Source organism: Ambystoma mexicanum, chromosome 5p (assembly GCF_040938575.1).
Source record: "Ambystoma mexicanum isolate Mex_15411 chromosome 5p, UKY_AmexF1_1, whole genome shotgun sequence".
NCBI classification, from domain to species: Eukaryota; Metazoa; Chordata; class Amphibia; order Caudata; family Ambystomatidae; genus Ambystoma; species Ambystoma mexicanum.
The window spans coordinates 442475744-442503366 of NC_090930.1; the positions used below are offsets into that span (position 1 = coordinate 442475744).

General features: G+C 46.2%; 1 protein-coding gene across 2 annotated transcripts in view; it reads right to left on the bottom strand.

The window, feature by feature from the left end:
- The window catches only part of STK26 (serine/threonine kinase 26), a 501049-nt gene that overhangs the window by 362479 nt on the left and 110947 nt on the right, over positions 1-27623 (bottom strand). For both annotated transcript variants that reach the window (XM_069612843.1, XM_069612842.1), the window contains exon 2: positions 17951-18181. In XM_069612843.1, coding sequence (XP_069468944.1) covers positions 17951-18181 — 231 coding nt within the window. The remainder of the gene's footprint in view (positions 1-17950; positions 18182-27623) is intronic.

Sequence of the window (27623 nt, forward strand, 5' to 3'; positions counted from 1 at the left end):
GGACCCTGAACGGAACGTAACTGTTTTGGTGGAGGCGTGCCGCCGCCTCTACTGGGGCGGCCTCTACCCTTACCACGTCCTCTCATTACCCCTGCCATAACTCTGGGTAGACTGCTGGTTGTTACATGGTGTGCCCTGCCCCTGGGAATAGTTTGTTCCTCTCTGGGAATTTTGTCCGCGTGGGCGACGAGAATTGCCATTCCCTCTGATTCGGGGGTTTGTTGGTTAATTGGCCTAGGGATTTGAGAGTCTCGTACTCATCCTTGGCATTTTTCAGGGCATCCTCTACCGCCTTCCCAAAGAGTAGATCTGACTCCACCGGTTTGTCTATTAATGATGCTTGTGTTTCGGGTTTGAACCCAGACTGGCGTAACCAAGCATGTCTTTTGATAAGTGCTTTCTGCTATCAATCTGCCGGCGTTATCCGCAACATCAAAGGTTGCTTTTGAGATGCAACCGGACACGGCTCTTCCCTACGACGCAACCCATGCCAAATGGCCTTTTAAGGGTTCTGGGGCGGAGTCTGAGTGCCGCAACTTCCTCCCACTGGTGGCAGTTGTAACTCACCAGTAGGGTGGTGGAGTTGGCGATCCTTGCCTGGTAGGCGGAAGTGGAGGCTACTTTCCTACCCAAGCCATAAATCTTCTTGCTCTTCTTGTCGGGAGGAGCGTCGCACAATGACAGGGGTGTTCCCGCCCTCTTTCGGGTGTTCATAACTACCAGGGAGTCTCGTTTCAGTTGCCCCCTTATGTACAGCGGGTCTGATTGGGCTGCCCTGAAAAGTTTCTCTATCCTGGGGTTTACCGCCCTGGTGAGGTTGGGATTTACAAGGGAAGGGTCTATCCTCCTTTGTATCGATTTAAGGATAGGGATGGCCTGGGCAACAGGTCTCCTTTCTCCCACTAATTCTTCGGCAAAGTCTCGCTCTTCCTGTGCTCCCTGGGTGTCAATGTGGAAGTGTTCTGCTGCTCTGGACAGAACTTCATTCAGGAGAGGTTGGTTGTCGACCGGGGAGTCGGTAACAGGGCAATCTTTGTCTACTGGGGAATCGAACCTGTAGGTTTCTGGGTCGTCCTCTTTCTCCTCTTGGTCCGCATCATCCCCATAGTAGCCCATCCCAGATTGTTCTCCCAACATGCCCAAATCAGGATCCTCAATAAAGTGTGGATCCTCATTATATTGAGATTAGGGCTGTATACAGAAAGGGTCCGAAGACCGTGTTGATGCTTCAACCCGGGACTTCTTACTTGGGGGTATCGGGTCCCTAGAACCTGAGGTTGAAGCCCCATCAGGGGTATATGAGAGGAAGTGTTCAGGATTCTTGGCATAGAAGTCTGCCAAAGACGACATCCTAGACATAACTTTGTCTATGTCACTAGACCATTCCTTTGAGCTGGGAATGACTCTTTCCTGGGAGAGTTTCCCTGTCTTGTCCTGACTAGACCTCTGTGTTAGTGCAGATGTCTTTAAAATGACAGACAGGTCTCAGTCTTCTGACTGCTTCTGAGGTGTGGAAGAAGGTAGAGAATGCTTCTTTTGTTGTTTTCCCCCTCCCCTTGGGTGGAAGAGTGTTTTCATTGTTTATTCGCCCTTCGGAGCCTTTCGACGTCTGGCGTCGAGGTTCGGGGGTAGTGTCCCTATCTCTAGAGTGTGGATGTTGGGACTCGGGAACAGCAGTTAAGCGGTCTGCTGACGCCAACTCCTGGAGTGCGGCCTGGGGATAGAGGTTGGCTTAGTCTTCCGACGATCGAACTTCCGTTACCTTAGGGAGCAAGGCACTCTTGGCAACAGTGGATGGCTGCCTGGAGTCATGCAGCGATCTAGATCGAGAACGCCCAGAGGACACCGATTCGGTGGACCGTTCTGTGTGCCTCTTTCCGAGAACTCGACGTGCGGGTTGAGTTTCGGTGGGACTTATGTTTGGTGGAAGTGGTGTGGGGCGCGCTTGTGTCGCCGGGTTTTTTCCCCATAGCCGCCCTGCCAGACGACCTTCTGAGGTCGGGGACTTGCGCTTGGCTGTCTCGACGCCACGTTGCCCTCGCCGTCCAAAAGCACGGCATCGCTGAAGGCGCCCTCCGCTGCCACGGCATCTTGACGCCTGGCATGGTGGGCCCAACGCTTGATCGAATGGTCCTTTAGTGTTTTTGGTTTAAACCTACTACACGCTCTGCGGTTCGCCTCGGGGTGGTCCCTCGGCAAGCAGAGGTTGCATGTGGTGTGTGTCAACCCAAGGGTACTTGCTGTTGCACTTGGGGCAAAATTGGAAAGGGGTCCCCTCCATATGCACCTTGTGGCAGCGGGCTAATGATTGTAGGACTATATAGAAGATGTACCTATATATTAAAGAGTGTAGAGTATGTGCCACCCCCCACTCTCCCTACTTGCAGGGCCGATGCAAGAGGCCTTCCAAGGCCCGGGCCGAGGCCAGAGGCCTTCCAAGGCCCAAGTCCGTCGTGCAGCTGTCGACGGTGGATTCCTTCTCCGGGCCGACGTAGAGTGTCGAACTTCGGTGGCTCGACGTTGGGGTGGAGAAATGGGGAAATATTAAGAGATTTTAGCAAAATTGTGGCTAAGGCCAGGAACTCCGCGGGATGCTTCCGACCAGTATGGCGGAGAAAAACAAGCGGAGGGTCCTAGATGCGTGAGGGATCATGGGTACAGTGGACGTCACACTAGGGATAGTATTACTGGCATGCCCTGTGTCGACGCCCATTTGAGTTTCGAAAAACAAACTAATACTCTGCAGCTTCCACTAGATGTCGGCCTATGCACAATATGTGATCTAAGCAGATTCCACAAGCCTCAGATATATATATATATATATATATATATATCCTGTATATTAAGGGTTAGTTTAACTTCCTGGGCAAGTAGACATCCCTACGTTAGGTGGGATTAGCCAAATAAACTGTATACTAATTGGGACCTGGAAGTCACATATTTTGAGGTATACCATTAGGTAGCTCAAGCTTTATATGCTTGTACTGGTTTGACAAGGATTTAGCTTGCCTCCACATTTTACTGGAAAGAGCATTGTTGGCTCCTGGTCACTCACGGCCTGCCTTCCAGGACCAATACCTCAGTCACTTCACATATTTCACTCAACACTCCTAGACTTCTATAATTCATAAAGGTTTATATACTACCTTTTATGTCTAGGGTCTGGGTATTCATAAACTTAGGACATTCAGATTGACTCATGAAATAATATTTGTTTCAACTCTTGCTAGGGTAGGTATCAAGGTGTTGGACAACCTTCCCTGCCCCAAGTCCTGCCCCCAATGGAACATTTCTTTAATTGGAAGAAATTACAACAGATGGAGGATCCTGTGCTGTGGATAGCTTTCTGTATTAGGTTTAAAAATTTCACTCACCAAGTTGTTTCCTGGAGTCCCCATTCAAATCTCATATATTGCGCCACTAGCTATTTGTGAAGCCATGCAAGGGTAATCTACTCCTTCCTTGCAGAAGGCAGTGATCTCTTCTGTGATTTCCTTTAATATTCATTCCTGTGCTTCATGGGACTGGATAGCATTAATAAGCAGGAGTTGTTTTTATGTCTACAAATCAAGGAAATGTCCTTTAATCAGAGCTAAATATGAATTTTCAATATTTACACAGATTTTAATATCTCCCTGATCATTGACCAAAGTCTTCTGATGTAGGAGAGGGCTGCTTGAAATTTTAAAATGCTGGGTGTCGGATTTCTCCCAATAACAGGCAGTTATATTAGGCCATTTTGGTTTCAGTTTTCGATACTCTCAGCCAAATAGTTTGAGTGACAATCCCTGGATTCGTCTTTTAAGTTTCACAGAAAGTATTCCAAGAGGGTTTCGACATCTGTTGGGACTGTGATAGGCCAGGTATTGGCAAAAGGGCAAGTAGCTATAGCTTGGTGATGCGGCCTCAGTCCCAACAAGAAATAATGGCTGTTAGATTTAGCACATGAAGACCAAATGGGATAACCAGTGATTACATTTACAGGGAAAAATAAATAGAGACACAAACGAAGGGATAAAAATAACATTACAAAAATAAAGAGGGGAAAAATTAAAAACAGTGCCGGGACTAACAAAATAACGAAATATAGGCAATAAAATAATATTGCAGGTTTGGGTTTAAGTGGGGGAAGGAGTTAAAATACACTTCAGTTAAAAATAGTACAAAAGGGAGGAGGAAAACAAGAGGAAAGACCTGCATAAGTGGACACGGGGGTTGGGACAAGTCTCCCCCCTTAAAGGGTGTTAGCAAAGTAAAAGTAGGTAGAAAGTAATATGGTAAAAGAGAAAAGTTAATGAAGGCATTTAAAAACCTCAAACCCAAGAGTCTAATTAGTCAAAGGTCCACTAGAAGGCAATAATGGGCGCAATGTAAAATGTATGTCGTTATTTTTTTTAACATTGTTTCGTTACATATGTATTTAGATGCAATGCCCGTGTTAAAAAATTTTTTTTTTAAAAATAAACATACACCACAACAATGAAGATTGCCAAAGCGCATAGCGCAGGAAGTCTTGATTCTATTGAAGACATGGAGGCGAGCATTATGCTTATTCTTCTTTAATACTGCTTAAAACACAGCTCTTCAAAACATGTTCATTTTTTTTTTTCCAACAAAAGATATAAACACAAACTCAAAAACGTTATCCAACATGGATCATTTAAACTAGACCAAGCCAGGTCTCTACTACATTTCCCATGAGGCTTCCAGTATCCTGTAGTCCCAGCCTCAGTGTGAACCACCAATAGGGCTCCCTTTCATGGTATAAGTCCTCCCTTGACTAGGTGCTTTCCTCTTCTTTCTTGTTGCTCTGTCTGAACTCGCATTAAAAGTCTTTCTTTCTAGCAACTGGTACTTTGCTTCCTGCCTTTGAGTAGCGAGGTTTGTTCTCTCTCGGATATAACATTGCATCACTCTTGAGTTTTTCTGCTCTTCACCTTAAATGAAAAAGCCCAAAATAGATCCGTTCGGGTGGGGAATTTGCTGCCTATTCTTAATGGAAAAAACATCACATTAATATCATAGCTGCCGAAACGCACATATAGCGATATTCCCTCTGGGAGGGATAATGCTCGCCTCCGTGTCTTTAATAGAATCGAGACTTCCTGCGCTATGCGCTTTGGCAATCTTCATTCTATGACAAGACCGGAGGCGAGCATTATGCTTGTTCAAAGCTTTGAATCACTGCAGATGCAATGTTCTCTAGAGGCTTAAAATAGAAGGTTCTGAAAACTGAATCACTAGACCAGCCTGCTGCCTTCGAGATCTCCTGCAGTGGAACTCCAGCTGCAAAAGCTCTCGAAGCCATAGATCCCCTGGTTGAATGAGCTCCGAAAAAAAGAAATTTCTATGCCCGCTAGTTCCATAATTTCTTTTACCCATCTTGCAATGGTAGCTGGAGCTACTGCTCTATAAGGCTTTCTTCGCGCAATGAGAAGCTGAGTGACATCATGGGCTCTAACAGCTGCTGTTGCTGCTTCATAACACTTAATGCATCGCGCTACGCAGAGCTTGCTGTTGTCTGGGAAATAGGGGTAGTTAACCACTTTAGAATTTTTCTTAGTACGCTGCGCCAGGTTAAACGCTACGCCTTCTGGATAAAAGATTTTCCTGTCAATCTCTAAGGCTTTAACATCTGATTCTCTCCTGCAGGAAATTAAACAGAGTAAAGTGGCTAGTTTTCCTGACAGTTGCCTATTCGATAGGAGTTAGTTTCGTGGCCACTGTTCGAACAATTGTAAAACTTTAACGTCCCAAAGCGTTGAATATCTAGATAATGGCGGTTTGGTAAGTTTCACTCATTTCAGGAGTCTAGTCACTGCAGGATTTTCTCCCACTGGATTTCCGTCTATGTGTTTGTGACCCACAGAAATGGCTGAACTATAAACTCCTATTGTCCTGAAGGCCCTTCCACTAGCTGTCAATGATGCTAGGAAATTCAGAATATGTTCTATAGGGGCTGAAACGGGAGAAATATTCCTCCCCCTGCACCATCTGACCCAGGCTTGCCAAGCAGAATCATAGCTCCGGATTGTGGATGGAGCCCACGATACTTTGATAAGTTCTGTAGCTTGCTCTAAAAGCCCTGGCAGGCACCATCTGCGCCTGAAATTTGTCACGCTATGAGGTGCAGCGTCTTGTTCTGAATCAGCGGGTGTGGATGGCCTGTTGGATTGAGTAGGAGATCTGTCCAGTGGGCAATCCTCTGCGGGAAATACATAGAAAGTTCCATCAGAACGTGAAACCATGCTTGCGACTTCCATTCTGGTGTCACCATCACTAATTCTGCTCCCTCTCTGCAAGTCTTTGCTAGGGCCCTCGCCAGCATCACAAGGGGGAAAAGGCATAGTGAATGGGTCCCTTCCAGCTGTGCATGAACACGTCTGTCTCGGTCGCTTCCGGGTCCAGCCTCCAGCTGAATACTTTGGCAGGTGGTTATTCAGTCTCGATGCAAACAGATCTATACCGAAAGGACCCCATTTCTGTTGCAATTTCTCGAAGACTGATTTGTGCAGCCTCCAGTCGCTGGAGTCTGTTAGATTTCGGGAGTTCGTCCGCTACTGTATTCTTTGCTCCCGGGAGATACTCTGCCTTCAATGCCATTTCTCTTTCCAAGCACGCATGCCAGAAATCCTTTGCTAATTCGGCTAGCATCTTGGATTTCGTGCCTCCCAGTTTGTTGATGTACCTCACAGCCGAGATATTGTCCATACGCAGGAGGATGCAGCATTTCGCTTGATCCTTAGAAATGCACATAAACTGCCTAGAACTGTTGGCAGGATCGTTCGCAGTCAAAGCATTTACCAACTCTTCCCTTGACCATTTTCCACCGGTCTCGATGAGACTGCATCTCGCACCCCATCCTGATCTGCTGGCGTCTGATTCTAGGACCATCTCTGGCAGGTCTCCAAATATGGCTCTGCCATTCCAAGCTTCCATGTTGCTGAGCCACCATTGAATTTCGGACTTGCCGACTTCGTCTAAAAGGAACTAGGTGATGATACCTCCATCCCTTCTGTAGGAATCTTATCTTGAGTCTCTGAAGGGCTCGATAGTGTAAAGGCCCTGGGAATATTGCTTGGATCGATGCTGCTAGGAGACCCACTATTCTGGCTAGATTGCGAAGCGATATAACCGGCTTCTTCAGAGCTGCCCTTAGATCCTTCTTTATCGCTCTGATTTTGGAGCTGGGAAGTTCTAGAGAAGCCTTCCTTGTATCCATCACAAAACCCAAAAACTCTATTCTCTTGCAAGGCACCAAGTCCGATTTCTCTGTATTGATCAGAAATCCCAGCTCTGCTATCAGTTTGCTTGCCCATTGAATTTGACTTACTAGTCCCTCCCTGCCCTCGGACATAAAAAGAATGTCTAAATAGATGATCATTCGTATGGCCTCATCTCCGAGGGCGGCTGCTAGAGGTCTCATTAGTTTCGCAAACGCCGACAGAGCAGATGCTAGCCCGAAAGGCAGGGTTTTGAACTGCCACCTCTGGCCTCTCCAGATAAACTGGAGAAATCTGCGGTCCTGAAAGTCCACAGGAACTGTCAGATAGGCGTCCTTCAGATCTAATCGAGCTAACCAGTCCCCTCTCCTGAGAAGGTCCACCAGTAGGTGGACTCCTTCCATCTTGAAATGCTTGTAGACTAGCCAGCTGTTCAGCTCCTTCAGATTTATGACAGGCCGAACTCTGCCCTTCCTGTGCACTAAAAACATGTTGCTTAAGAAACCTGTTGAATGAGAATGCGCCCTCTCTATGGCTTGCTTTTGCGCCAACTCTTGAAATTCCTCGTCTAGTAAGGTTGCTTCTGCCGCTGAACAATGCAAGCGCGGTGGGGGATTTTTCTGCCTGGGGTAAGTCACAAAATCTAACCTGTAGCCCTGCGCCGATTGCAGTACCCAGGCGTCTGCTGAGAGCTTTCGCCAATTGTGCATAAAAAGCACGGTTCTGCCCCCCCCCCACTGGTGGGTATATCGCCTTGCGTACCTTCACCCGAGTTGTTTTGATGCCTGAAGTAGCCTCTTCCTCTGAAGCTTCTGCCTCTATTCGAGAAATGTAATCATTTTCGGGTCTAACTCTGGAGTCTCCGCGACTTTTCCTCTCAGCTCCGGTCTGGGGCATTCTGATCTGAGACGGAACCTCGTTTTTTTCCAAGAGGTTTCCTTATTTTCTGAGCCATATAAATAGCCACCCTTGGTGAAGGGGTCCATTCCGTGGACCGTGGGTGTCTGATCGCATCCAGCTCGAACATATCAGATATGTCCGCGTCAGGGTTAGCCTCCACTGCGCTGGCTTTACCCTCATGTTTTGGGTTGTTTAAGAGGTTTCCTTCTACCCAAAATGCTCTTGTAATCATCTTCTCCATACCCTTCTGACGATGAGCTATCGTTCCCCACATTATCTCCCCCTGGGGTTGGGTGTACGAGGCAGGGCACTGCTGATTTTGCCAAAAAGGCTCATTTAAGTCTATGGAAAGCATCAGCTGCTTCCTAGGGCTGTTCATCTAGTCCCCTGCTAGAGCCCGGGGGTAGAAGAGTTTCCTCTTCCGGGCCACTTTACACCCCCTATTAATGTTCGCCAGAGGTCTTGTGGAGGTCCCCTCACCTGGATCTTCCTGACTGCCAGCTTTGGTGCCCAGCAAACACTCCAAGATCTGTAATCTGTCTTGTAAAGGTTGCACACCCTGAGCTACTGCTCTGACTAGTGACTCGCCCAACACTCTTTTAAAGCTGAGTGAAAGGTCTCTCTCCTCTTCCTGCTCCTCGTATTCTTCCCAATACTCTTCTCCCTTATCACTTGCCATGATCTTGGCTAGAAAGGCTGAATTTTACAATGGGGTAAGGAGTGATAAGGGTTTCTGGAGTCTCAAATTATCTAGGAGCCTCTGAGGAGGAGCTCTGCTTCAGCAGAAAATTTAGCCACAGATGAAATCCAACTTTTAATTTTTTTTTATTTTATGATTGCCTCTGGATGTGGCTGCCAAACGAAGCGGCGCGGGGTTCCCGCGGACGTCGAGACTCAGGAGCGGAGGAATGCTCTTGGCGGTGCCGACAGAGACTTCGACCGTTGAAGGATAGAAAATCTCGTCGAGCGCATGCGCAATGCAAAGCGCCGTCAATCTCACGGCGCCACTGCCGTGTTCAGGAGGCCGGGCTCCCGCGGCCTCTGATGAGGTTCGTATTATGTTACCAGAGAAAAGGCGGGCGGGCCCCTACAGCGAGCGATAATGCTCACGGGGCTCTGCCTTCCTCATACTCTTACAAATGAATCGCGGTCGCGGAATGAACCACCACGTCCTTACAAATATATACGTTAAGAGTATAGAAATTAGAATATGTTATAACTGTTCATTTAAAATTAAATAACTTGCGGCGCTCAGCCTCAAATGTGGAAACATGCACAAATATCAAAAGGTGCGCGCAGAAAACCAATACACAGTAAATGAATGGCACTAAAATGCCGAGATTGTACTTAGCTGTCTGAGCAGCAAAAAGAAGAGGAAAGCACCTAGTCAAGGGAGGATTTATACCATGAAAGGGAGCACTATTGGTGGTTCACACTGAGGCTGGGACTACAGGATACTGGAAGCCTCATGGGAAATTTAGTAGACACATGGCTTAGTCTAGTTTAAATGATCCATGTTGGATAAAGTTTGAGTTTGTGTTTAGATATTTTGTTGAAAAAAAAATGAACATGATTTAAAGAGCTGTGTTTTAAGCAGTATTAAAGAAGAAGAATAAGCATAATGCTCGGCTCCAGTCTTGTCATAGAATGAAACAAGCCCCAAAGCCTCGCACAGCAGCACATGACGGCAACCAACCTAAAAACACCTATGCTCGGCAAATGTTGCAAACCGAACTGAAGCTGACAACAGCACATCACAGCTCTCTTCTCCCCCTCAGCCCTACTAACACCCCTCCTTAACCTCTTGCTTTATAGATCCACCAGAGCGCCAAAGGACCAGGAAGGTGGTGACAGTGCAAGGTAGAAGAACCTTTAACGTAACATAACTTCTACCTCAAATACAAGTTGATTCGACTGGTTTGTACACAAGACAAATGGGATATTTAGTTTCAATAGATCACACCTTCCTAAAAACGGTCAACCATTTCCTGAACTTTAAGCACTCAAATATACATGCTACCAGCCAGCATCCAAAGTAAGCATTGAATGCCTTCAAGCCTGAAGGGTTCCACTCCCCCACAATGTTATAATGTTCAGACTAAACACAGTTCTTCCATACATTCTAGATAAAAACAGCAGCCCTGCAAACATCCCGATTGGGAAGGATCCTCTAGGGTTGAGACTGCAGATTCGGGGCAGTGGGAATAAAAGCCCAGAAGGATATCCTAGTTGAGGTGAAAGATCCACCACAGCAACCCTGAAAAAATGTCAAGGGTCTGTCCTCAAAACCACATTATCCATGTGGAGGATGAAAAATGAGCCATAAGACCAGGAAGCCTTTAACTCACCAACTGTGTGCTAAAAAAGCAACAAGGGCTGTTTTTCCTTGTATCTTATTTTAGTTCTGATGAAGCCAAGGGTTGATTGGTTTGTAAGACAAGGAAACAGCACACATTAATATCAGCTGTGGTGGTGGTGGGAGACAAATACAAGGGCATCTAATCAAAAGGCAATTGAAGTTTCAATTAACAACCAAATCAATATTCATGGGCCCATAGGGTGAAGCAACTCCCAGTACAGTGTAGGTAGGCTGTCCAATGAAAACGGCGCAAAGTCAGTCACTCCATCCCAGATGGCAGAAAAGGTTATCACCCTGTCAGCCAGAGCAAAGATCGCCCTTCTATTAGGTCAGTTTTAAAATACAGACTGGGGCTGCACCCAAAACAGCCTACAAATACAAATGAAATAAATACGCTAGCCTGGATGATTGTGTTTACAAAATGTTGCCAAACCATTGATTTTAATTTAATTCCTGTGAAATGCAAACAGGGAATGCAGCATGTGTGAAAGAGAGCATCTTTGGGGGCGTGGCTCAGAGCCGCTGCGGACAGCATGGCTTCTTAAGAGCTCCTGTCTGGCCGAATGCGCCTCATCACATCACGCCGCTCTGAGGCCCCGTTAGGTGCCACAATTCGGATATATGTTGTCGGAAGCTCCCATGCAGCCATCGCTCGAGTGGGCTCCTATATCGAGGCCGATTTCTCAGTGTTTTGCCTCTTTACTCCTGCGGAGCCCTCCAGACCCCAAGATGGCCACCATGCTACACAGCATTGAGGAGCCGCAATGAGAAAAGCTAACGAGCGTTACTGAAATACAACCACAGCAGCCGAATGCTTCTAGCACTCTCCTGGAGTAGCAGACATGTCAGCCTCTCTGACCTAGCAAGCAGCTCTCCTCCCAACGTCATTCAGCCGGGGACTCGCCTTCGGGGAGCCGCAAAAGTACGCAGAGTCGGAAGTGCGGACCCGTGGAGGTAATGGAGAATCGCGGTCCCGCTGCCTCCTACCTGGGACCGGTGATCCAACCTCCGGCCTGCATCCGGCAGGGAATCCCTGGCCAGCCTCCGGGATCGCCGTGGGGTAATCAGTAACGCGCAAAGGCTCCCCGGGAAACTCGCAGCCCCGGTCTATCATCGGCCCCCGCCTATATGACTGCGGGAAGCTTCTGTCCTACACAGTCGCGTTCCGGGGCTGGATGTGACACATGCACCTCAGCTACCCCGGACCCTTCAGAGTGAAACCAGCACACAGAAGCGCTAACCATCCGGGGCAAGCTGCAGCCGAGCCACACCACCTGGTGGCAGTTGGCGATTCTTGCCCCCACACACTCAATCACCCGCATCGTGAGCACTGAGACATCCACAACCGCGAGGCTGGGACCCAGAGGGTGGGGTCACTCCCAGAGTGATGGAATCGCCCAGCACTGGCCACTGGCAATCGTTAGAATCCACATCACGTCAACTAGAGTGATTTGAGGTGAGGAGTAAGGTGCCTGTTCTGACTCGTGTGGACCCCTGGAGTCGGTGTCCGTAAGCAAATCTGCCCCAGCAAGTGACAATTGCTATCAGATCCCGTTTGGCCCTGAACCTACGCCAACATATCCTCCCTACAATCCAATCACCTCACCTCACCACTACCCAAGAGTTACCAAGGAGCATACCATGGTACAGCTTAGCCGGCAATAGCCAAATTGAGGTGGTGGGGGGGGGGGGGGGGGGAGACCAGCGCCAGTCCCTGAGCATCCTAGCACATGAAGGAGAAGCAGAAATATCTAGACAGCAGCTGGGCCATATAGATTCACCATCGACAAAATGTCTAAAAGCGGAAAAAAAGCCAAACAAGCAGCCATTGCCGCCCTCATGGCTAACTCAGCCACCGAAAGGTCCATAAAGATGGATCCGCCGGAGGATTCCACCAAGAATAGTGCTCCCACATCGGCTGTACTAGAGCTTAACCCATCTCAAGTAGCCACTAAACCGATCTTCAAGACCTATTGTCGGCACTTACTAGGGAAATCCCAAAAAGTGCTGAAGAAGTCACTAAGAAAATCAACTCCTTGGACAAAAGGGTGGGGGCGGGGAGATAGTAGAACACCAAACTGGAATCAGAGGTCTGCGACCAAAGACTTGAAAATGAACACAAGGACAGAATAGCCGCCCTCGAGGCAAGATGCAACAATCTGAAAGCAAAACAAGAGGACTTAGAAAACCAATCACAAAGGAACATCCGTGTTCGAGGAATCCCATCCTCTATCCCAGATGCAGAACTGAAATCCTATGTATCAGAGCTCTTTCGATTCATAATTAGCCTCCCGGATAACTCACCCCTGGAGTTAGACCGGGTCCACAGAATGATTCAGAGAAAAACATCCGCGTTCCCCCCAGATATTTTGGTGAGGATACATTTTTTTCAAATAAAGGAGGATATAATGCGCGTAGCAAGGCAGATGCGCCAGGTCCCCTTCCAGGGATCTACAATCTCATACCAGGACCTGGTGAACTCTACTCTCCAAAAGCGGAAAGTATGCAGCACTAACAATGTGGCTACGCGAAAAGAAAATCCCATACCAATGGGGATTCCCCAACTCAGTAAGATTTATATGGGAGGGATCCCAGAGACAAATTCAATCACTGAAAGAAGTGGAGAAATTTATGGGCCAGAGGACAGCAGAGGGGGATTCCGAATCCGGAGAAACAAACCACCCCCGCCAGGACAAAACTCTGGGGGGAGCATGGACAAAAACCAGCAGACGACGCAGACTCCGGGGTCCCCCTAAGAAAGACAGTGACATGGGTTGAGCACCCTTCAACGGCGCCAGGAACTCTGGCTCTCAGCCCTCCAACAGCAGCCACTCAGGATCGACAGAGAGGCAACCCCTGAGAGAGAAAGTTCACACCAGCATTCGAACAAAGCGGGAGCACTGACTAAGCTCCACCAAGTTTCATTTTCGGCGGCCCAGTTGGCCAACAACAAGCGCATTGGTGCCACCAGTTCCCCAGTGGCAGTAGGATGACGTTTCTCCTACCAGCTCAACGTTGAGAGGGGGTGGGAGGAGGGAGGGGGGATTGGGGGTTTAAAAGGACAAATCTAAAGTTTGGGACTTCAAGCATCTCAAGTTACGTCCTTTCAAACAGCATTACAACATGGAACAACAACAACAAGAAATATTACATTCCAAAACAGCTACAAAGCCTGCTTATCAATTTCACAGATCCAGGTGGGGGACGAAATATGATGCATACTCAACACAAAACAGTAGGGGATGGCTGATACAAGCGAGATAAGAATCTTATCCTGGAACATCCATGGGATGAGCTCACCGAGAAAGCGCAGATCAGTGGAACACTGGCAAGATCAATTATCCAGACACATTGTGCTACTCCAAGAAACCCACCTACTACAAGAAGATGAACACCGGATAAGATTCAAGAGATGGGCGTAACGATATTGTTAAGCGACAAAGTCACACTATCGAAGATCACAATAAAAAGATCCAGAGGGCCGCTTTCTCTTACTTAAAGGCCTCTTCGAAGAGCTTCCTATCACAATGGTCACAAGCTATAGTCCCAACACATCTCAAGCCAGCTTCATCGCGGACCTTATCCCAACCATCTTAGTTTTCGCCAAAATCACTTGATCATTGGTGGGGATTTTAACTCCATGCCAAACCCGCAGCTGGACGAGACTCCCCCCCCCCCCCCCCCACCCCCCCTACAAACAGACTTCACACAGGCTCTATCCCCAGCTAAACGGTTCAGAGAAACAGACTGTTGATGCCTGGAGGCTATTTAATGACAATTCACGAGACTATACGCACTACTCCAATGTTCACAAAGGATACTCAAGAATAGACTTGATTCTAATTTCCGGAGTGCTGTTTCCATGCTTAAACAAAGTAGAAATTCATACCTGTATGATCTCCGACCACATCCCAGTCTCCGTGAATTTAGCCATATCAGGCCAAAGAAACCCTATCCAGAGGTATTGGAAATTGAACGATTCCCTACTGCTAGACAAAAGCATCAGAACAGAAGTGGAGACCACAATAACCAACTACTTCAAAGAGAACACTACGGAATCCTCCCCTATCAACGTCATCTGGGACGCAATGAAAGCTGTAGTCAGAGGCTCACTGATCAGGGCAGGAGCAGAACAGAGAAGAATATCAAACATCGCAACATCTAAACTGGAAAAAGTGGCCAAACTAGAAGCGGAATTGAAAATACGCTACACCAGAAAAGTAGAGGGATCTCGGAGAAAGGCTCAAATAGCGCTAGAAATGCACTGCGACGACCGAACAGCCAAATCATTAGCATATACAAAACAATTCTATTACAGCAAAGGGAATAAAGCAAATAAAGTACTAACGCAGAAGCTAAAAAAGATCCACGGCCGAAACAACCTTCTTAAGCTGCGAGGAGAAGACGGGAAGCTGCACTACTCCGAGATGGATATCATCAATGAACTGATTCGGCGTCACAAATCTATGACTGGAGATCCGACGGTTCTAGACAAGCTGCCGGAATACCCGAGTGCTACAGCCCCTCAAAGCCCAACCCAGCTGGAATCCCTAGAAGCCCCCCATCAATATTGAAGAAATTATTGAATCCATTAAAGCCCTCAAATCTACCGCTCCTGGACCAGATGGCCTCTCCGCAAACTTTTACAAAAAATATGCCAGAATTTTAGCACCCCAAATGGCAGCTTTATTTAACTCCTTCCTGTCTGTAGAGTTTCGGTCACTAGATCAATGGCCGAGTCGACCACAGTCCTGTTACATAAGCCCGGGAAGGATCCCGAATTACCTGACGATATCACTCCTGAACAATGACGGCAAGATCTTTGCCAAAGTACTAGCTAGGAGACTGGGGTCGGTTCCCCCGTCTTTAATTAACCAAGATCAAACAGGATTTATTCCGGGAAGAGGGACCCACGACAACATTTGGCGAATAATAATATAATTGAAAGTGCCCACAAAATGAAGGTAGGAATGGCCGTGATTTCATTAGATGCCCACAAAGCTTTCAACCGGGTAGACTGGGGATACATTCAAGCGGTTCTTGAACATTTTGGCTTCGGCCCCAATTTTACCACTTGGGTGATGGCTAATTATCAAGTTCCCACGACACAACTGCGGGTCAATGGCACCAGGTCTGGACATATACATATATATAGGGGCACTAGGCAGGGTTGCCCACTCTCACCCCTGGTTTTTGCCTGGTCTATGGAACCCTTTGCTGCTAGAATCAGACAGAACGGGAATATAAAGGGGATAACGGTGGGAGACCAAGAATACAAAATCGTGTTATACGCAGATGATGTATTAATCACAGCATCACATTTAGCAATGTCCCTGTGAGCACAATGAGAAGAAATTAGCGAATTCGGGGCCCTATCAGGATTTAGGGTGAACCTATCCAAACCTTCAGCTTTAGCCATCAATCTTTCCACACAAGAAAGATTCCCTAACCCCCCCCCCCTCCCCGTCACCAATCCCATGGGCTAAGGGTGCAATCGAATATCTCGGGGTCCAAATCACAAAAGACCCAGCGCGGTTGTACTCAAGCAACATCCCACAACTAATCCGTGATCTCCAAAACGACCTTAAAAAGTTGGAAACAGCATGAAATCTCTTGGTTCGGGCTAATTACTGCCATCAAAATGAACCAGATTTCCCAGATGGCTGTACCACTGCGCAGCACTACCAATACATGTCCCGGGCCCAGCCATAAAAGCTCTACGAAAGAAAATACTAGAATTTGTCTGTGGAGGGAAAAAACCTTGAATCACTAGACGAATTATGTTGAGAGGGAAAATACAGGGGGGACTGGGAGTGCCAGACATAGCTAGGTACACCCTAGCCGCTCAATTATCACACGCATTCTCCTGGGTGCAGGAAACAGATCCCCCGAAATGGAAACAAATTGAATTCTGGTGTCCGGTCCCATTATCTGATCTCCCACACATAACCAAACATAAAGCCACAGGCAAATAGCGGTCCCCTGTCAGCCACAACTGTAACGGGTCCATTGCTGGAAAGCTGCAGCTCGGAAATGGGGCATACACAGCGCCTTGGGACCCCTGACCCCCGTCTGGAATAATTCTGACTTCTCACCGGGAAAGTCCCCGCTTGACTTTCAAGCCTGGATAGAGAGTGGTCTGGATACAAAACTAGCGATTTTTTATAAGAGGGATTCCCCCCCCCCCCCCCCATCTCGTTCGAGATGCAAAATAAAATTTGCAGTGGGGGAACAGGAAAGATTCCGCTATGCCAAAATTAGACACTGGATGTCCCACAGGATAACCCGAGAAAAATGCTCTAGAGAACCGACAGCTCTGGAGCTCTCTTTAACAACACCAACCAGAAGGGGTAGGACCTTGATCGCCTACCGCCTCCTAGACAGGTCTGACTCGCAAAAAAAAAGAAAGATATATGCTGTAGTGGGAAAAGGACCTAGGGCGAGAAATAGAGGGGGAAGAATGGGGGAAAATATGGGCCAGATTGAACAAAAGCTTGCAATGCATCATGAACAGGGAAGGGGGTTAGAAAGTCTGCTATAGATACTATATCACCCCAACCCAAATTCATAAGGCCAACCCGGACATCCCTGGAACCTGCTGGCGTGGGTGCCCAGTCCCCGGATTATTATTTCACATGGTTTGGTCCTGCCCAAAGGCAGAGGCATATTGGAGAGAAATTTTAAAACACATTAAAGAAATCTGCAGTCTCTTCATACCCTGGGACCCAGGAATTGTTCTATTGGGTGAAACAGGAGACGGCAGATTTCCGATCTCAGGGCAATTACCCCGCCTATGCACGCACCTACTGCTAGTGGCAAAAATCGCTATGGCCCGATTGTGGAAAGACGAAAGGGGTCCTTCGATAGCTTTATGGTGGTCCAAATGTTGGGACATAGCAGTGGCCGAGAAAATCACGGCAATACGGGCAGGTTCCCTGAACAGAACTCTCAACATATGGGACCCATTTATGGACTACACAGCTAAATTCACAACCGTCACAAAGAGACCCCCCACTCACCAGATGGCTCCAACGTGGCCCACTGTATTGCACACTGGACCTCACACAAAACACATCAAAAACAAGGTTCACACCCGTTTATGAACAATATGGACCGTGGCTAACAGCGATAAGGCCAGCAATAGTCCCCTCATCCTACAAACATTCCGAAAGTCACTCCACCTTGAAACAACTTATAATTAATGCATTGTTGTGATTGTTGCATCGCTTTGGAAAAACCAATAAAATGTTATGAAAAGAGCAGCTTTGATCAATATTAAAAAGTAAGACAGCATTTAAATGAAGTGCAGAAAAATCAGTGCCAAAAAGAAGAAAAATAATTTGAGATAAAGGAATTTTTGGCTTATTAGTAAAATATTCTGCTTAACAATTGGTATGTACTCGAAAGCCACAGTTTCAAAACAATGAACCATAAAGGAAAAAAGTTTCTTAAACATGCTTCAATGTACCTTTAGATAGGACCCATAGTATTTTGTAACATATGGACTATCGCACTGGCTTAAAACTGTTATTTCTTGCTGTATATCTTCAATTTCATCCTCTGCTTCCTCAAGATCTATGATTTTTATAGCAACCACTTGCTGCGTCCGATTATCAATTCCTTTAAAGACTTCACCAAACGAGCCTTTTCCAATGCGTTCGAGTTTTGTGAAAAGTTCTTCTGGGTCTGCCCTGAGGTTCTGAAGAAATAAAAAAAAAAATAAAATCAAGTTCACACTTTCCAAAGTTTTAGCATTAATTCAACTGAATTAGTTTCAAATCATCAAAAGGGCAATTCTGCTCTCTACAGATCTCAATGAATGAAAAAAAAGGTCCAAACGTCGAAAACCACGTAGCTGTAATCCTACATTTAACAAGCCACACTCACCAAATGAAGTGCTGATGGCAGCAGAAAAACATACTTCACCACAACACAGAGGTTCTCTTAATCCATTACGTGCGGATACATGAAGCCATGCCCCACCAGCAGACCACCACCCAAACACTCCCGCAACAAATACCAAACAGTCATACACAATCTCAAAGCCACCCATTACCTACAAGAACTCAATCGCCACCAATGTACACCTATTCAACATTTTCAAACCCCTCCGCAAACGTGCCACCCCCATCAATTGCAGTATGCAACTCCCTCATTGACAACTCCAAAATACATATCAGGCAAGCCCTCCCCTCTGCTCTCCCACTCGCACCCCCGCTCCGAAACATTTCAACACATGGGACACGTTCGCGCCATTGACAATCGTCATCATTCATCACCATTACTACCAAAACAAAAGCTGCACACTTCCTGGATGATGCATGCCCGTGTCAAGCCGCATCCAACTGCATCACCACCGTCACTCATCATTAACTCTGGTCTCTCAGATGGTACGATTCCCCTCTGCACTTGTCATTACCCAAGTGCAACACCATAGACAACCTGCTCGACCCCTTCAAATCTGGCGTTTGACCTGGACACAGCACTGAGACTGCTACACTTCACATACTCAATGACCTCCACCACATCACAGACAGAAAGGTGCACAACACTACTCCTTGACCTTTCTGCAGCCTTCGACCACACCACGCTACATAACATACTATCTCACAGGATGAAATGCAACAGTTCTTACCACTTTCCATACTGACAGAACACTGGTCTACATGGCCTCTTTTCGATCCGACAAGTACAGAGTCCTGCAAGGCTCCTCCCAGGCTCCACTACTCTTCAACCTATGTGTCGTCTCCCTTGTACAGACCACTAGCAAACATCAATTTCCACCTATACAGCAACACAAATATAACAAAATCTCATTCACCTCATAACTCCACATCCTCAAAAGCTGCCTCTCCATCACCACCTGGATGGCCACCCACTTTCTCATGCTCAATCCTTTAAAAACTGAAAACCTCAATCTTTCCCCCCCAAACACAAACCTGAATTCACAGCCTGAAACAACGAACTCGCCATAGACAACTTGCACACATCCTTCACAAAAATTGGTCAAATCCCTTGGCTTCACCATCATCCCCCACCTTTCTCCTCACACAACATAGCTGCGCTCACCAAAGCATGGAATCTACAACTACACCCCCTACGTAAGAACAGACATTCTTCCTCCAATGACCTCTGCACTGCAGTGAAAGCACTAGTTCTCTCCAAGATGGATACAAAAATGTTCTCCTTACTGGATATCCCAGCAGCACCCTTGTCCCATTGCAAGCCATACAAAATGCAGCAGCCATACTCCACCTACCCAAAGATTCACATATTACCTCAGCTCTCAACCGTCTCCACTGAAAGCCTGCACACACTAAAGAATTGCATTCAAAAGCCTCTTCATGGTTTTTAAAGCCATCCACTAAAAACCCCATCTTACCTTCATGACAAGCAAGTCAGCATCTCCTACACATTCCACTCTGCAAACTAACCTGCACACAAAAACAAGCATTTACCCACAGGGCATGCACACCCTGCCTCATCACATCCATACTGCTTTCTCAGTCACCAATTTCAGAAAGCCTCAAAGCATACCAGTTTCCCCACACATACCCCTACCCCATCTCCCCTGATACTACTGGTCTTTCCTTATATTTCTATGCAATTCTTAAAACGTTTTGTAACTGTTTCACCTCCCACCTTTTCACCGACGATTGTAAGGTGCGCCAAGACCTTCAGCGTAGTACCATCGCTGAACAAAAATAATAAACACATGATCACGTATACCATCACCAATCAATTGAGAAAAATGTAGGTAACATGTCAAAGTATCTTCAGATACAATTCTACCACGGTACAGTAATTGAAGATAAATTGTGTTTTAGTCCACTACAAATGCTTTACTTATAGCGCTACAGCACTTGCAAAATTGTGTTCACTATGCAGATAGTGTCATGTTGGAATTCCAAACCCACTTTGATTAGCCACCATGATTCTTCAATCAGCCGATGGGTTATGTCATTTGAAGTTCAAGGGTGAGAACCTGATAGAGTGCTCTCCAATTGGTGGTGCTTGGTCCCACAGTTGAGGGATCCAGGTCATGTCTGCGATTGGATGAAAGCTATACTTAAGTTACTGTCTGCAAAATCTATGAACACAGTCATAGTACAGTTGCCAGTTGTGAAGCTAAACAAGAGGACTGTCCCTACCTCACGATGTGTTATGAGCCTCACATAATCTTAGCTAATGCAAAAGAGGTAGCCTCTCTGGCATTGCCTTCAACAGTATAGAATAAATATCCCCTACTATGTCCATAGACTGCCAACAGCTAAGCTCTATAGGCAGAGAAACATAATGGACTAAGGGAACTCTGAAATGCGCTGGGCTTTGAACCAACTTCTCAGAGCAATAGGCCAGAACTGGCTGCTATGTGGTTCCAGAGGCCTGTAACAGCCTTATGAGAATTTGCTGTAGTATTGGGGGGCTCAATCACTCTTCAGCTGTGGGTTGAGTGATCCGCATAATAGAACCTTTCCCGCCATCACCAAACTAGGGAACAGCTGCTTTCTCCTGTTGAAAAAAGGTAGCATGATAATATTGGATCCACATGGAGGTTTATTCCACTTAACGGAAACCAACTCTTCAAATCCATATTCTGATTAAACGCTGGAAAGCAAGGGATGCCATGCCACCCACAAAGCTGGTCCAGAATCGTTAATATCTGTACCTTGAGATGTACATAGCCACAACGGGTCCTCACTGTTGGCTCCTAAAAAAGGAGGCTGAAACAAGTGTCGAGTGGTTTTCTAAAAAATTTTTTTTTTTTTTTTTTTTTAAAACAAGTTTCAGTGTTGGACTGTCCTAGAGGGGTGCTGGGAGTTATTTAGCACCCGTTTGTATCCTAGAAGAGCCCGATTAGCTTGACTCCAACATCTAGCAGGAGCTACTTTTGACTGCCCAAGCCAACTGATGCTGAACAAATACACCTTTGTGAATTTAACTCTGTGCACTTGGGGCAATTTACAACATTACGACACGTCCATAGGATATTTAAAGCATAAGGGGGTTCTACATAAAGTGACAAAATGATATGTTTGCATCTTATGTATAAGTTAGATTAGCGGAATGCTATACTAGCTCCTTGTTCGCCACAGGTAGCTCCTGGTCGCTGATTAATGGTAGATACCCAGGAGCTGCTTTTAGTTCCTGCTTATCCAATCTTTATTTCCATCCCTGAAATGGATATTTCCCCTCTGTATAGGCACACTGAGATCAAATCTAATGCTACACCCTGCTGAGTGGCACCAACCCATATAACATGTTATTTGTCCTTTGTTATTCTCAGCAGGGGGGCTACAACAAGGACATTTGAGAATTACAATAAGCAAAGCTACGGGGATGCACAGTTTCTTATTAGAGCCCACATTTCAGCTACAATGAGGTCAAGGAATGTTTGACATGACACCTGACTTTTTCCCCACAATACTTTTTTTCTCCATGCAGGTTGTTGAAGAAAGGAAAGTGAAATATCTATGGATTTACTCAGTCAAGTAGCAAAATGCCCAGATACCTACATACGTTCACTGAAATAGCATGTGTGCTCAACGAATAACCCCCACCCATATCTCTAAAAGATGAAGAAAAAACTAAAAAAAACAAAAAAATAAATAAAAAAAAACACTTGAGATAACTATCAAATTGCATTAAGATTGACTCAATCAAGCTCTATTTATCTATGTACCTGTATCAAGTAAACCAGGCGAAGGCCGTGGAAGCAACGTGCCACTGGTGGCCCAGATAGTACAACCTGGTTCATCTAATATGACTCCAAAACAGCTCATCCTCCAGACACGTCCAACTAACCAAATCAGCCAAACACAGCCGGCCCATAGCAGATAATTCTGCTGCTGCCTCATGGAATCTGTTGGCACTCACCACCCAGCATCCCGAATACAGGCACACGTTCCGTAAAATCATCTCCAAGTCAGTGGGGAAAGAGAAGGTGAAAATTGGTGGAGTTTGAGGAATCGCACAGTAACTGAGAATGGTCTTTCGTGAATCCAGGCAGTTAAACTTACCTTTACAACAAACATCAACAATCTTCATATCAGGCAAAATACTGAGAGTTGGCTTCCAAGAGAAGAATCAAGACTGTGGCTGCAGGACGGCAAACACTTGTTGCTCAATATTCACAGAGTTACAAATACAAGAAAATGTGCCCTCTACTCCCAGACCACTATACAGCGGACACTTTGAACCAAGTGCAACATTTGCACTCTCCACTGGCTAGAACCGACTCTTAACTAGTAAGAAATTGTACGTATTTGTAGAATTGAGGTGGCAAGTGATTTTATGGATGGCTAGTAACTAGCTCACTTGAGGTATTCTAAGTGAGGAATAAAGGTTCAAGTTGCAAGTCAGACAAATAAGGTTTCTCAAAGAGCGCAGTAAAAGGGGAAGAAGTGATGGAAGAACAAAAGGGACAAAGTAAGAGGAAATTAAACTGAGTAAGAGGAAAAAACATGGGACAGGAATCAGTCACATGAAGGTGAGAAAGTTCACCAGAAAAGGTGAACCAGTCCAGCAGACAAAGACGGACAGGAAAGATGACGACAAATAGACAGCCCTGATTAACTACAAATAGAAAGAAACAGGACTCTAGAGAAAGGGTGTATTTTGGAGTAAGATATGATCTGAAAAACATGAAGGAAAAGGCAAACAATAGAAAGTTAGAGCAAGACAAGTTGAAAAGGGAAACACGGGACCACAGGGTAAAATGAAGTCTTGGAATACGGTGAAGGAAAACAAATGGGAAATGTAACTGATGAGGTGGAAGAAAATGGACACCAAAGTCAACAATTTAGATCATGATAGATGGATAGTGAAAAGGGTGATTTAGAATTTGCGTTGCTATAATCCACCAATCCCACAACACCTTCAAAAACACTGGTTGTACAAAATATTAAACGTACCACATGGTTGACAATTAACTTGGTTTTCAGCAAATTCCGCCAAAATGGATAGAAAAAAAAAAAAGTTCATAATCGCAATCAATGTGCCCAAACACACGAGTGGCAATAATGCCTTATGCACCACTACATGCCAATATTCCTCTTGCTTCTAAGAGCAGTATTGGTAGCTTTATTAGACACTTGGGAGTACTCCTCTATCAAACTCAGAACGCCAGGCCTGGTATTCAAACCTGTGTAGTGCATTCATGCCCTGAGTCGTTAGTAAGTACTTAACCCATGAGCTATCCACGTTATTTGGAAATCAAAACACTCAGCTTAGTTTTTCATCATTCTGGAATTGGTTATTTTTTCTTTTTTTAGACAGTTGCTTAAATATTTTACTAACTGGTAGGGGGGAAAAAAAAAAAAAAAAAAACGAAAGATCTACATTTACACTATACTAAATATAGAAAATATGTTTGTATATTTATGCCAGCAATGTATGACTTTATTCTAAATTCAGGGAGGAAGCACTTTCCTCTGTTTTAGAACAGGAAAAATTAATTCAGTTTGCTACCACTAATACAATTTGTAATATCTGGAAATTAAACTTTTTCCAATACTTTGCATGAAAAACTTTACAACACATGACGATGTGACAGAAGAATAGGGAAAAGCACAAAACCGTAACCATCCAACATCCAATCAGGTCACACAACCCGCATTTTAAAATGGTGGGCCTACAATTGTAGACCCAACAGCCATTGCAATATTGTACATGTTTTAAACAGGAAACCTAAGGAAACTTGCCATGATGTTTGTAGTATTCTGCACAAAAACAAGTATTCCTTCAATTTAAAGAGCTACCAGTTGGCAAGATATTTTTGTGACCATTTGATTTTGGCAGAATGTCTCACATTTTCTTAATACATATTGTTATGCAGATTGTAGTTGGCATGTATTCCTAAATCAATCAGAGTTCAATCTCTCGTGTTAAGGATATAGCTTTGTTTTTAATTTACATTTAAACAATATAATTATTCTCAGTGACAAACTTGCCTTCTAGTTACCGTACAATCGCATGAAAAACAAATCAGTAACATATTTGCTACAAATCCGATAACAATTCTAGACTTTGACACAGCCTTTCCATATACCCATAATCCAACTTGAAGGGATGACCAACACCCTTTATTCACTCTATAGACACGCAAATAAATCCCTTGCGGTCACTGAACAGTGCAGCAACCAATATGGCAGTTTACTGACAAAAAGAACCACTTAACGTGGAAATCGAGCACACGTTTTAGTAAATTGCTGATTTTGCAGGTGGGTGTGGTTGTTGACAGAATAACGTTATGAAGTTGCAGTTTGCACCTGACAAACACTGATCACAAATAAAAACAATAGTAAAAGCAAGTGTCCAAGTAAGGTACTCAGTGGTCTTTCCCACGGTCGGCGATGTATTTAAATTTTACAAAATGAAAGTCCAGTAAAACCGGTGGTAAACAGTGGGTCGCCTGATGACATTTCTATCAAACCAACATATAATCACAACTGAAGAATTTCACATCTTCCAGAATCAGCTATTGAGCCAATGTTTGCCTGGACGGAGTCAAAAATCCAGATGCCGCTACATTTCCCAACCTGCCTATTTTCTGCCTCTTTCCATTTACAATCAGATCTTTCCCGTTGTAAAAGTTATTTATAGCCCATTTGTGCTTTTATGGCACAGGACTAAAGTTAACTAAAGAAGCTCAGCTAGTGCAGTCCCGCAAGCAAGCTTTTCACACCGCTTCCTTGTTTTCTATGCCCCGCTTCAGCTATGTGATGCATTGGTGATCGTTCCTGCTCGCCTGTGGAACTCTTTACCAGTTCGCTCGAGAATACAGGAAGATTGTATTCAGTTCCTTTGCTTGACCTGTCTTCACCCGCATAATTCGCTTTCTCCACCAGTCTTTTCACTACAGTGGACCAAGAATCCCAATGGTGAACATGGCTGCGTTACATAGCACTTTAGAAATGGAACACAAGGGCCCTCATTCCGAGTTTGGAGGTAAGGGAAAAACGATGCCGGTAAAGGATTACCGGCATCGCTTACCGCTACGGGCTATTCTGACCAACCAGACCGCTATTTACTGCACCGTAAAGTATGCCGTAAATAACGGTCAGGGGGCACGCACGCGACACATGCCGACATTAGCGTCATGCCGTAAAGCGGAGATCATCACTAGTGATGCAGACATGCAAAGAAAGGCCTCCTGAAGGCCGGAAAAGTGCATACCAGCATGATGTAAATACCGGCATCGCCAACCAGGTGTTAAGAACCCTGGGCAGTGTTTCCAAGAGCCACAGGTGCACGCAATCAGCACAGGTGTAGGCAATGAAGTCAGGGCCAGTACAAAAGGAGCACACCCACACACACCCTCCCACACCACGATGATACCAATAGTAGTAGCATTGCTGGAGGCCCTGCTTGCAATGCCTCAACAACAACAGCCGCCACCACCGATGAGACGCAGGAGGAGAAGGAGGGTGAGACAGGCCCAGCATGCCCCACCAGTGCAGCCACCGTTACCACGGCGGCAGCCCCCAATCCCTCGCATCAGAGCCACCCCCTTCAACCTAACACCCGAGCAGATCCACACCCTGTACCGGCTTGACCGTGACACCATCACCACCATAGTGGACCTGATACACAACGACATAGTGAGCCTCGTAGAAATATGCACCGCTATCCCCCCTCTACTGAAGGTAGTGTCTATGCTCCACTAACTTGCCACAGGCACCTACCAGCACACAGTGGGCACATGCATATCACAACCCTTATCCATGGAGGTGGTGTAGCGCAAGCAATACCACTCCATCAATGTGCAGAAGGTATGCGACGCCAGCAAGACCATCACACATTGCTGTGCCCGATATCCAGGATCAACTCATGACTCTTTGGTACTGCGGAACTCCATGCTACATGGAACGACATGCTGGACGACGTGCCTGGCTCCTTGGTGAGCTACCCGACTGGGCCATGGCAGTGCATCGGGGTTGTGAGGTGGGTAGCTGCATACTCCAACTGGGTGTGAATGGGGTGGGATGCATACTCCACCTTGCTGGGAAGGGGGTGGGGGATGAATACTCCACCTGACTGGGAAGGGGGGGGTGGATACATACTCCACCTGGTGGATGCATACTCCGCCTGACTGGGAAGGGGGGGGTGGATGCATACTCCACCTGGTGGATGCATACTCCACCTGGCTGGGAAGGGGGGGGTGGATGCATACTCCACCTGGGTGGGAATGTCGATGTCAGTGCACATCACCAAACACTGTGCCCCAAACTGAAATGGTACATGACACCCAAATCCCATAGTGATGAAGTAAGGCCGACACCCATCACTACATGACTAACAGGTAACCAGCACACATCCCACAACACATGCACCACTCATCCGTGGCCCTCACACACCACAAGATCATCCTGCACTATGCACTGCATATGCTCTATGTTGCTGTCTACAGCACATCACCACACAGGACAGTCATCCCTGGGAGTGCATTGAACCGAGTCAACCAGGGATACCACATTGTGTCACTGGAGTGCTGCATGTCACCATGGAACTGATCAGTGCAGAATGCCCAATATAGACTACAGCCAATGTTCCCTACTACCAAATCCCACAGAACATAACTCATCCCCGATTTTACACCAACACTGCTGTATGCATATACGATGCACGTGCAACAAGAGGGCAGTGCACACCATGATCCATCTTGAAGATGCAACCCACACCAATAGTCCATTACACAGGACACAGTGGGGCCAGAAATGGGGTCAATGCATCCAGGGACATGTGTGTGTGGGCACAAATTAGATGCTGCCATGTGAGACTAGTACAGTTGTCCAACATGAATGTGCAAACATTTACCTTCATTCTCCCCTCTTGCAGGTGATGGTGGCTATCCCTTGTAGCCGTGGCTCATGACCCCTGTCCGAAACCCACAGAACAGGCACGAGGAGGACTACAATTGTTCCCATACCCGTACACGTATGGTGATTGAGCAGACCTTTGGCCTGTTGAAGGCACGATTTTGCTGCCTCAGCCGGTCAGGTGGGGCACTCCTCTACAGCCATGAGAAGGTGGCCAAGATCACCATGGCATGTGTAGGTCAGGACCAGTCCGAGGCCTCCGTTTGCCTCCACGATTGCCTTAAGGCAGTTGGGATTTGGATGGATCAGAATTGGCTATAG